An 11,960-nucleotide genomic window follows, 5' to 3' on the forward strand; every position below is an offset into this window, starting at 1 on the left:
CTGTCGCAGTCTGTGATGCCGTACTGTACTGCAGACGCGTGCTCAACCCCGTTGGAAATGTACGCAACAGTGCCCATCCTCTTGACCAGGGATCGCACAAACCCTGCGTTTTGTCGGGTCTGTACGACTCCTGGCTCTTGACCTTTGGTCGGTGTACGAGATGCACGAACAGTTTTCGTAGGGTGAGTACTTTTTCATGTAGCACTGAATGCGGCAAGTAGGACTCGCCCATCCGCCCCTCCCCACCTGAAGCGTCGAGGAGGTAGGGGCGCTCTGGCGGGATTTTACGGTACTAGCAACTCAAGCGCATGCGCCTATGTGTGAGATAAAACGACCCACAGAATATATCAAATGACGCAAAACTCACTCATAAGCGCATGGCCCCTTAGGTGCGTCACTAAGGTATAAAGAAAATTGATGTGAAAACGATGCTCGGTGTTTTGCAGAGTTACGGGAACGAGCTTGTCAGCTCGAACGCCTTTCTTCTAACAGAATGTAGGGCACGAAACAGGAAAAAAAGCAATATTCAATACCAGAACTTACGCTTCAAAGTTGAATCCTCTTTGAAAACCACAGGCTTGGCTAAGTTCGTAAAGTGCTTATAATGCTGTGAAAACACTGCATCACAATTCAAGCGACAGTTCTCAGCACTGGTACAGAGGCCATTGTGCCACATCATTTTCACTTCAGCCTGTTCAACATATCGTGCACAGCGGTTCCTGACCAAGGGAAGGTTTCCCTTGGATGGGTTGCTAAGCTTAACAGAGTGACTTGCATTTCCAACAGAACAATGTTCAAAAACGTTGTCTTTCACGCAGTGTCCATTCGACAGGTAGGGAAAGTCCAAAGCCATCATGTTGAACTCTCGTCGAATGAACACCCTGAATGGCAGCTCTGCTTCAGCAAAACCTGCAGAGATAAGCAAGGAGTGACAAGACAACCACACACACACACATGTGTACACACGTACATGCACACACACATACATACACACTCGTACATACACATACAAACAGACTTTTAGGGAGGCTTGCGACCACCAAACTCCAAAAATTAAAAAATAATTACATAAAAAACAGTTCTAGGATGGCAATAAACAGAATTATTATTATCTTTATTCTCACGATGGCCGTAGCCAATAAGAGAGGGAGACAGTACTACGTGTTATCAATCAGAGTGGGTGCAATAAACCGGGAGAAACAGTGGCTAGTGGCAGCCGTGGTTTGGGTGCTTCATTTAAGTAAGGTCGAAGAAGGAAGTATATCCATTGCGAGGGCAGGTAGGCGATAGAGCTAGATTAAAACAATATACCTAGGCTGGGCTACAGCGGGGGTTGGAGCATGTGCAAATTGATGATACTATGATCGGGGTAACTTCTCTTCTGAATGCATTTATTTCTCGGAGGGAGTAACAGTGTGGTGGCAGGTGGTTGTACTGAGTGCATGCGGAGTACAAGGGTGAACGTTGAAGGCGGGTGGAGTGGGTGGTGGGGAGGGCGAAGACTCGATGACGCCTCAATTCTCGGCTTGGTGGCTCGGTGATGTAGCCTGAGGTCGCAAGCTGGATCTGTGGCGGGGATCGTTTGACAGCGATGGCGTGTGCAAAGAGCAGCTGCTTGAGCTTCCGGCGGGATAAGAGGGTTGGCCAAGTGACCTGGTGAAGTAATGAACTGTGGTGGCAAGGACTGAAGAGGGAGAGTCGGAGGCAACGTTTTGCTGACCGCCGTTGGAGACGTTCGAGGGCATCTTGTTGCTGAGCATTCATAGCTGACATAGCCAGAGAACCATATTCGATAACGGGGGCGTATATACGTGGTGCACAGTGCTGACAGGGCGGTGGGTGAAAGACGTCCACGAATCCGTCTCAAGAGGTGGAGAGTACGCGCAACTTTGCTTTCAATGTGCTGGATGTGGGCATTCCACTTCAGGTCGGCCTGAATGATGATACCCAGGTGTCGCTGGCTCTGGACTTTGTTCAGTGTTTCGCCTCTCAACGTTATTGTCATGGGGAAGGCTCTGCACAGTGTCATCACGACCGTCTTCATTTCGTTGACGGTCAGGTGCCAGGTGTCGAGCCACGTAGCGGCTTTAGTCACACTGGACTGGAGCGCTCGCTCTGCTGCCGCTGCTGAGTGGTCGCTAGCGATTAAGGCGGTGTCGTCGGTGAAGAGGCTGCTTCGTGTGGCTTGGGAGTTGCAAGCTGCTGGTAGGTCCATCGTGTATACGAGGAATAGCAGCGGGCCGAGTACCGATCCCTGAGGGACTCCTGCAGGGATGTCAAGCCAGTCGGAGGCTGTGCTTCCGATTCGGACCTGCTGCCTCCAGCCCAGGAGGTAGTTCTCAAACCAGCGGAGTGCTGCACCCCTTACGCCATGGTGTTCAAGCTTGTGCAAGAGGCCACAGTGCCACACGCGGTCGAAGGCCTTGGAGAGGTCAAAGAAGCAGACGTGGACTGACTTCTGGACCTCAAGGTCCGCAGCAAATTCGTGCAGCAGGCGGCTTATTTGATACTCTGTGCTGTCGTTCTTCCTGAAGCAACTGAAGCATCATGTCACGAAGGTTTAATTGAGATGTCACGAACAAAATCTAGAGAAAGTGGTTTTTGTTTTGTTTGTTTGTTTATTTAGAGTCGAAGAACAAACAGGCAAATTTGCCTAATTACATGATATCGACTAAAAAGGAGAATAAATTATAAAAGGCCAATGAAGGTAATGACACTGAGTAGAGTGGGTAGTAAAGTATTACTTTGCTAAAGCCAGTTAGGCCAGTAAAGGAAATAATAATACAGCGGGCAGTGGCATTACTGAAAAGCAGCATGTGCTGGGAGGGATCGCATGAATCGGTGGTACTGTGGGATTTTCCTGATGTCAGGCTGGAGCCTGTTCCACAGTGATACACATTGGAATGAGGCAGAATGTGTGCCAGCGGATGTCTTAGTGACTGGAAATTTAAGTGCTCGATTTCCCTGACTACGTGTAGCACGGCCGGCATTAAGAGGACTGAACATATCGGTAAGCAATGTGCTGCATTTACCCTGAAGGCAGCGCCAAGTGTAGCCAAGAAGCTTGTGGCAGTACATAACTTCTAGCGAGTGCAATCGCAATTGGCAATACAGCGGCGCAGATGGGGATGCAAATGGAGCGTTGTAAACACAGCGGACTGCGCGCTTGAGTAGCCGCTCTAGGCGCTCGAGCTGATGTGAGGTGAGGCCAGCAGAGAAACAGTTGCTAGCATACAGGAAGTCAGGAAGGATCAGGGACTTCGGGTATGTGATGCGGCACGGGAGGGGCATGCAGCGCCTGTTTCTAAACAGGACAGCTATTTTACAGGCAGCTCGCTTGGCGATCTGGTTGACCATTGTGGTCCACTTTAGATCTTGGTCCATGTGGACACCAAGATTCTTTGCGGATTCTACTTGTGCCAGTTGAACTCCAGAGCACATAACGCTGACACGAGGATTCACAGAACGATGGGCAGGGATGAACAAAATCTGGGTTTTACTCTCGTTTAGTACCAGGTTCCTGCTGGCAAGCCATCTGGCCAGGTGTGTAACTGCAGAAGACATACTGCGTTCCAGCTGATGTTTGTCCCTGCTACTAATATAGAGCATGATGTCATCTGCGAACTGAACTGTCCGCACACCATACGGTTGCACTTCAGCTGCCACACCACGGACATAGAGGACAAACAGCAGAGGACCAAGTACGGAACCCTGGGGCACACCACTGCTGGGCTGGAATACCTTGCTGTGCTGGTTCCCAATGACAACTCTTTGCTGCCGGTCACTTTTAAGTAGTCTGCCAGCCAATTCAGCGCACTTCCACCAACACCAATACTGAAGAGGTCGCGGATGAGGGTGCCATGTTGAACCTTGTCGAATGCCTTCGACATGTCAACAAAGGCGGCGCAAGTTGAGAGTCCGGAGTCTTTGGCATTGGCAAATGCCTCTGATGCCATCACAACAGCATCCTCTGTTGAGTGCTGTTTCCGGAATCCGAACTGGCAATCTGGGTAGAGGCTGTGGGTGGTCAAGAATTCAGTGAGTTGCGAATGTACGATGCGCTCAAAGATCTTTGAGATAATAGGCAACAGAGAAACAGGCCTGAAATTGGTGGCCTTAGTAGGGTCGCCGCTTTTGTACACAGGGGTGATATTTGCAAGTTTCATGGATAATGAAAATCTCCCTTCGGAAAGTGACTTGTTGAAGATGAGAGTTACTGATGGAGCTAAGAGGTCAGAGCATGCTGCTAGTACAAGAGCAGGTACGCCATCACTGCCCGTTGACTTTGTCGTATCTACACTGCTGAGCAACTTGCGTACACATGCGATGGATACTGGCTTGAAACAGCAGAGATCAGTACTTGCATGCGGACCAGAGGGGAAGGACAGCACCTTTGGGCGAGTCGCATCGGTGACGATGTCCGCAAACACTTGTCCGATTTCATCCGGGGGGCATTGAGGAGCAGTGTGGGTCCGTGTTCTGCCTGATACCTGGTTAATAACTCTCCATGTTTGTCTTGGCTGGCCTTCCGCATTGGCAAACTGATCCTGATAGTAGCAGGCCTTGAGTCGTCGGTTAAGCTGGTTCACATCACGTCTGGTCTGGCGGAAAGCTTCATGGTCCACAGGGTTGCAGGTGCGTAGCCATTTGCGGTGGGCCCAGTTTCGACTAGATATTGTGGCCAGCAGGTTTGCATCCATCCAAGGAACATGTTTGCGTGTTTTGGTGCAGCGGGTCCTCAAAGGAGCATGTTTGTCTAGGTGGTAATGGACAAAGAAATAACTATGATGGAACTGTAATGTGAAGAACAATAATAGGAGAAGGAGAAAATGTTACGAGTAATGACTAATTCTCCACCAACGTTTCCTGATCTTATACAATTGTTGAGTCCAAACAAGGCCAACTGACAACGGTAACAGGTATGTTGTTGGAATGACATTTATTAGAGACGGGATGACTAAGACCAGGACGAACGAAACGACTACATGGTGATTATTGAAGAGGGAGATTATTGAAGAGGGAGATTATTGAAGAGAGAGAGAGAGAGTTGAAGAGAGAGCAACACAATATAAAGGGCCTGGGTAGCTATGGCAAACATGAACGCGCAAGTAGCTACCCCAGGCCAAATGAATAATGCATGAACTAATGAATTATATGAATTAATATAATATTATTGTAATTACTTGTGGGCCTAACATACCACCCCTCCATGAAAAATGAATGCTGCGTCCTCGCAGAGAAAAAAAAAGAAAAAAGAGAGAAAAAGATAAAGATGACTGAGGGAGAAAAACACACACACACACACACACACTGCACGCGCGCGCGCACGGATCTCACAAAGTGTTTACTAGTATCATGCATTACAGTTATTGTTCCTGTACTTCTCTAAGTCTATTATAATACGGACATTTCAAAGTTACGGGCAGTGCCCGGTCCCGGACCGCCTAGATAAACGAGGTATGGATTGACTAAAACAACTCCAATGTGTGAGTACACGGGTAGGTGCTGTGTGACCAACACGCGGGACATCACCTTCACAGCACGGCCACGAAAGGACGAGTTGGTGGGGCGCTCTGGCGGCACTTTTACGGTACTTCCCAGCGCCGATTGGGCTTATGGGGTTTACCGGGTGTTAGCGGCCGTCGGGAACGGACACGATAATTTACTTTATTTTTATTTTTATTGGGCTTATGTGAACCACCCCTAACTAACATGACACACCGTGACTCACCTGAAAAGGCCTGTGGAGTTCTTTTAATGATAGAAAAATATAGACCTACACGTGCAGATAGAATAGAAAAGCAAACGGAGAATACGCACCAGTCAGATCAGTCAGCGGTCGGAGGCAATGGAATGGGATGGGGGAAATTTCTGAATACAAATTCATACATGTCACGTGCCTGTTGTCAGGTCGTTGCTAGCATTTGGCCAATCAGAGCAGCACCGTACCAGGGCATTATCAGACGATAATGCCCGGGTACGGCGTACCCATGCCCATTAGGAATGACCCCAGGCGTACTACGTACGCTGGTGCACTGCCAAATATGCACCAAGCCATGCCTTTTGGGCAGTGACCTGGTACATAATTGGCAGTACTCCAGCGCACATAGAACACATGGGACCATTCCTAAGGACACCACATACAGTATGCACATGCACTCGCACACACCACACAAAACGAAACTACTTACGTGCACCGTCCAAAACAATTATATTTTACTAGCAATGTCGACATAGGAGAAGTAATTAATAAGAACGTGACAATAGCAAACAGCATGTCATTACAATGCATTACTAAATTCAAGTCAATTGAGACGAACAAGTCGACAGGTGAACATGCATCACAAAGCTACCAACATGTATCTGGAATAGATCAGATTGTATCTCGAACTCCTACAAAATATACAGTTAAATCTACATGTACATGTACTTCAAATGTACCTAGCTACATGTCCAGTGTACATATGGACCTCAAGTAAACTGAAAGCAATGCGAACAAAATCTCAGATGTATGTGAAAAGTATCATTGTTTCAAATAAGAACACTTACAATGTACTCTCAAAACTAGTCTAATTACTAGTGCCACTTGGTCAAGGATGTTTGCGTCTAACGTTAATAGCAGCAGCGAATCAGCTAACTAGCTACTTCCGTACCGCCCAATAGGCAACACTAACACCAAAATGCAAAGGCATATTCTAGGAACTGCAAGTAAATCTGACACAAAACGTTCTATCATTCCACGGAGAAAGCTCCTTCCGATTTGGTCGACCTTCATTCATATGACAGCTGATTGGAACCTTCCTCCTCCCTTGACCATGTTTACCTGATTTGTCTACAACTAGGCACGTGGCATGTATGAACTATAATAAACACATGGTGCGTCGTGCATTTTGGCTGATTGTATGCCCTAGTGCGTAGCCCTTGGTCGTGCACCGTAGCCCGCGGGCCTGCGGCCCTTGGGCTACGACCTCGGGCTACGAACTAGGGCATAAATCAGCCAAAATGCACGACGCACATTGTGTTATTATATACTTCAGGACAATTGCCATTATAATCGAGAGGGGTAAGCAGCCACATTTTATTTTTATTTTTTTACTATGTTCACATAACCAGCTCGAAAAGAATAAGGAGAGACAATGGTACGGAGACTAGGACAAACTGACAAGTAATGAGCAGGCACTGTGCGGAGGCGTGGCAGTGATGGTGGGGCATTGATGACTCTGCCGACCTGAGGTCTCGGCGTCACGGCCCAAAACACGCACCAACAACAAAGAAAAAAAGAAGATAAGCTGTACAGGTCAGAAAGATGCGAAAAACCCAAGGCTTAACACGAGCGAGTGTGGGGAGAAACTATCATAGCATCATACTATTCATAGGGAATCGACTGCCCAGAGCCAGTTTGTGCCCCATCAAAATGTATGTGACTCAGAGTTACGGACATTTCAAAGTTACGATAAGTGCCCGGTCCCGGACCGCCCGCATAAACGAGGCATGGATTGACTAAAACAACTCCAATGTGTGAGTACACGGGTAGGTGCTGCGTGACCAACACGCAGGACATCACCTTAACAGCACGGCCACGAAAGGACGAGTTGGTGGGGCGCTCTGGCGGCACTTTTACGGTACTTCCCAGCGCCGATTGGGCTTATGGGGTTTACCCGGTGTTAGCGGCTGTCGTGAGTTCCCTTCGGGAACGGACACGATAATTTACTTTTTTATTTTTATTGGGCTTATGTGAACCAACTCTAACTAACATGACACACCGTGACTCACCTGAAGAGGCCTGTGGAGTTCTTTTAATGATAGAAAAATATTGACCTACACGTGCAGATAGAATAGAAAACCAAACGGAGAATACGCATCAGTCAGTGGCAATGGAATGGGATGGGGGAAATTTCTGAATACAAATTCAGGACAATTGCCATTATAATCGAGAGGGGTAAGCAGCCACATATTTTTAAATTTTTTTACTATGTTCACAAAACCAGCTCGAAAAGAATAAGGAGAGACAATGGTACGGAGACTAGGACAAAATGACAAGTAATGAGCAATCGCTGTGCCGAGGCGCAGCAGTGATGGTGGGGCATTGTTGACTCTGCCGACCTGAGGTCTCGGCGTCACGGCCAAAAATATGCACCAAAAACAAAGAAAAAAAGAAGATAAGCTGCAGTGGAGGATCTAGGGGACGGCGCGGTGGGCGCGCGCCCTCCCCTCAAACATTTCGATTTTTTTAGTGCATGCACATGGGCAGTTGCGCAAGTGTTTGCATATGCTGTGACAAGTAGTTTCTAGTGTCAGATAAGAAAGTTCTTCTGAATACGGAGTAGTTGTTCTCTTACTAGACTTTGGTTGACTTTTAGTTTTGAAATTAGTGTTCAGTTGACGAACTTGTATAGCTAAGTTGGTGAAGGGGATGGCGCACCGCCCGCCCAAGCGGCTACGGAGCCAACAAACTCTCCACGGATTTTTCGCGAAGCGAACTTGCGCTTCGTCAGCTGCTCAGTCGAGCGATCCGTCTTTGGAGGAGAATTCGGACCACCGCGAAGATCCTGAGATTGAGGTCTGCTCAGACTCTGATCTTCCCCAAATGGAATCCGAAGTAGATTCTGACGACGATGGTGGGACTGTCAGTAGTAGTGATGCGAGTCAGGAGCGTTTACCTGTTGAAACTACCGCAGATGACGACGTCGTGACTGCCACGAATGTGGCTGGTGGCACTGACGCAGCGAAGTTACTCGGATGCTGTTGATGCAGCTATTGGCGGTGCAACTCTCAGCGATGCAGAAAAGCGCAACATGCTTGGGAACCGGAATGTTCACAAGGCCATTCCGATCGACCATGAGCGGGTGCTGGACAGGTTCGCTAAAGCCAAACCCCGTCGTTTCCTGTTGTAAGACCCGACTGCACCGGAAGTTGCTTGATTGGCTGTTCGTTCATTCTGACTTGTGTCACATGATCGTACATAACACGTTACATGCCAATATTTGCTGTAGACATATGCATGTGTATATAAACGCTGAAACTGAACCCAATGCTCACACTACGAATGTTTTCTTGCTAATGTATTTCCACTCCATTCTTACTGCTGGACATGGCCATCCAAGTAATCGTGTATTTTATTATTTTGCCATTGTTCTCGATCTCAGCATGTCTTGAGCTTTGAAGCACTATCTTTACACAATTCAATGTAGTACGGCTATGTTCTACTACAGCCAGAGTCCTCAATGAAGTGGTTGAAAAAGTGGGAGTGCGCTAGTGAGTGTATGTGCTAAAATAGCAAATATACATAACCGCTAAGCCTATGACGTAAAATAGCCGCTATGTCGTAATGTGTACAGAATACATGTACCGCATGGGCTCCCTGTCATCAAGAGTCCATAACCCCCCAGAGTGTGCAACTCGTGATCCTTCTCAGCACAAATCAGTGCCGCAACGAAATCCAAACTTCATACGTCATGTAGTGAGTAGCTATGACGAAATGGGAAGTTTGGCCCGGACCTACTTCGCCCGTTTGCCCAATTTGGGGTCTTTCTTTACGAATCCACGGTCAGGTATTGTACGTAACACGCCTGGAAAGGCTCAAGTACACAAAGAATTATTTTAGAGTTGTCGAACAGTTTTCTCTTTTGAGTGTCTCTCCGATAAGAGAAGAACAATGGCCACTGTTGAACCTAAAGCAAAGCGCTCCCCATTGTCGCCGGAGTGCAGTGTCTCTGTGGACGATATTCGTCAGTTTTTGTTCGATCTGGGCTCCTCATTTTCTTCTCTCGATTGTCGAGTGTTGGAAATTGTAAAATCCTTCCAGCACCTGGATAGAGATTTATTGCTCTGTGCTTCTCACATGCAATGGAACACCCGTCAATTTGAACCGTCTGGTTGTGAACCCAGCAGGAACATTCACTGCAGGTTGAAGCACATCTACTTCGAAATCGATCGGGTCTTCATGCCGTGTGCCAAGAGCTATTTCCATCAAATCTTGTAAATCTATATCCATGCCTATTCTTGCTATCCCGGAGTCACGAACTCTCCCAATACAAGCTTTTCAGACAACGAGCAGAGAAACTCTCTGAGAAACTCTCTTCAAATAAAAAAATTCTGTGACTGTGAAATCAAAGCCGTTCTGCTGACACTGCATAGCCCGTGCAGCAAACGTTTTACGTGACACTTCCGTGGCTTGCTTCAACCTTCAACTAATTTACTTGGAACCCCCGCCGGATGTACCAGATATGCACATGGGGATATGGCCCCATCCGCCCATGCTTGCCCGGGGACCGGATGACGCAATGTTTGGATTTCGTTGCGCCAGACCCCAACCTGGAGTTGCACACTCTGGGGGGTTATGGACTCTTGCTGTCATGAATATTACCCGCGCCCTCCCCTCGGCTGAACTCTAGATCCGCCGCTGAGCTGTACAGGTCAGAAAGATGAGATGATGAGTCGGACAGTTGTCGATGAACATCAGGATGTTGCGTCCCGCTGCAGCAAACTTCCTGTCTAAAGACTTCAGCCAACTACGAAACAGATCCGACACCATCCACGCCTTCTTATTGGCCTCGTACTGCACGCCCAGCGCTGCTTTATTGACCCCTTTGAAGCACCTGGGGTTAGCCGATTTACCAATGACCAACGACTTCAGCGTCTCACCCATGGCACTGGCTGCTAGGAGGACGGTGATCCGCTCTTTGGATTGCTTACCGCCTTTGCACGAATCCGTTCGAACAACGAGAGAACGGTTCGGAAGGGTGCGGAAAAACAACCCGGTCTCGTCCGCGTTGAAGATGTCCTTAGGATCGTACCCTTTGCACAGATCCCCAAGGCGTTCCTTCCAGCTGGTCACGTCTTCTTCTCGGACATCAGCGGCTTCGCCCGACAGCACAGCTCCCTTGATGTGGCGCTTTTTCCATGCTTCGAACCGGCCATTAGAGGCAGCAAACGTTGTGTCCTTATCCCTTGCCTTTGCGAGTGCCATTGCTTTTTCTTGCAATAAACTTCCAGGCACAGGTATTCCGCGAGACCGCTCACTCGTGAACCACTTGAACAGAAGTTCATTTACATCCGCATACTGCCCTCGTCTGTTGGGAGCCAGCTGCTTAGCATTGGTGTTTCCGCCAGACTTCCACTCCTCCATAATTTTGTCCTTGTTCAGGAGTAAGGCCTGGATCTGGGTCTTGCCAACTCCCATTGCGAGAGCGATCGATCGTGCCGACTGTCCTTGCTGTGACTTCTCAATCGCTCGCACACGATCCTTCAGCACCCGGACCTTGCGGTGCTGCCTGGTTTCTGGCTTTCTTGACGCCATCCTCAAATTTCTCAACGAAAACGAAACAACTGCAATCCGAGTCCAATGATGACAACTTCCTTGGTCAAGTCGAAACTCGTCGAGCTAACTACATGCAGCAGTTGTTACTTGTGCCATTCACTGCCTTTTATACCGGAAGCGATACGACCTTTTTGACCTGTATGTCGACTCACTAGGTTTCCAGAGCAGCGCTGGCCTGGCCAGTGGACTAGTCACTATCGACTCCATCCTCATCTGGGTGCGCCTACACTGGCAACTGGTATCAGTGTAAAATAGAAATAGAAATAGAAATTCCAACATGTTGGAATTTTCAGCGCATATCAGGCGCGTACATGCCAGTCACTTGACTGGCGTGTCAACAAATTAGTACTCGAAGGTGTCGCACTCGCTAAATACGACTCAGATTGCTCTTTTTTTGGGAAAGCCTGACCACGCGTTTGGCCACGCTTGAACCGCAAGCGTACTGCATCTACGCGCCAGTTGTGAACACAGCTTAAGGTCCATTCACTGAGATCATGGCTCACGTGTTAGAATTTCCACGTCAACACATTTCCTTACGCACGAGCCCCCCAAATCCAGTGAATGTACGAACAAACGTGTGATTTCAGGCGTTCATGTGCCAGTTATTAACACCGCTTTTACGCCCTGTAAACTAGAAACG

The 11,960-nt window shown here is 48.1% G+C and overlaps 1 protein-coding gene and 1 long non-coding RNA gene across 2 annotated transcripts; both read right to left on the reverse strand.

Annotated features, from left to right (window-relative positions):
- Window positions 1-824: 824 nt before the first annotated feature.
- LOC135826451 (uncharacterized) lies at window positions 825-7,812 on the reverse strand. Its single transcript, XR_010555298.1, has 3 exons — window positions 7,774-7,812; window positions 5,732-5,776; window positions 825-909 (listed from the first exon to the last, which is right to left on the reverse strand). It is a non-coding gene; the product is annotated as an uncharacterized LOC135826451 (long non-coding RNA).
- A 2,578-nt stretch (window positions 7,813-10,390) lies between these two features.
- On the reverse strand, window positions 10,391-11,299 carry LOC135826663 (tigger transposable element-derived protein 4-like). Its single transcript, XM_065339264.1, has one exon. It carries the CDS (start codon window positions 11,297-11,299, stop codon window positions 10,391-10,393), a length of 909 nt encoding a protein of 302 aa, XP_065195336.1.
- Window positions 11,300-11,960: the final 661 nt, after the last annotated feature.

The sequence above is a fragment of the Sycon ciliatum genome, chromosome 10, assembly GCF_964019385.1.
Source record: "Sycon ciliatum chromosome 10, ocSycCili1.1, whole genome shotgun sequence".
NCBI lineage: Eukaryota > Metazoa > Porifera > Calcarea > Leucosolenida > Sycettidae > Sycon > Sycon ciliatum.

Excerpts from the sequence above, each read along its gene's own strand:
- LOC135826663 (XM_065339264.1), bottom strand. The coding sequence starts at position 11,299 with ATGGCGTCAAGAAAGCCAGAAACCAGGCAGCACCGCAAGGTCCGGGTG.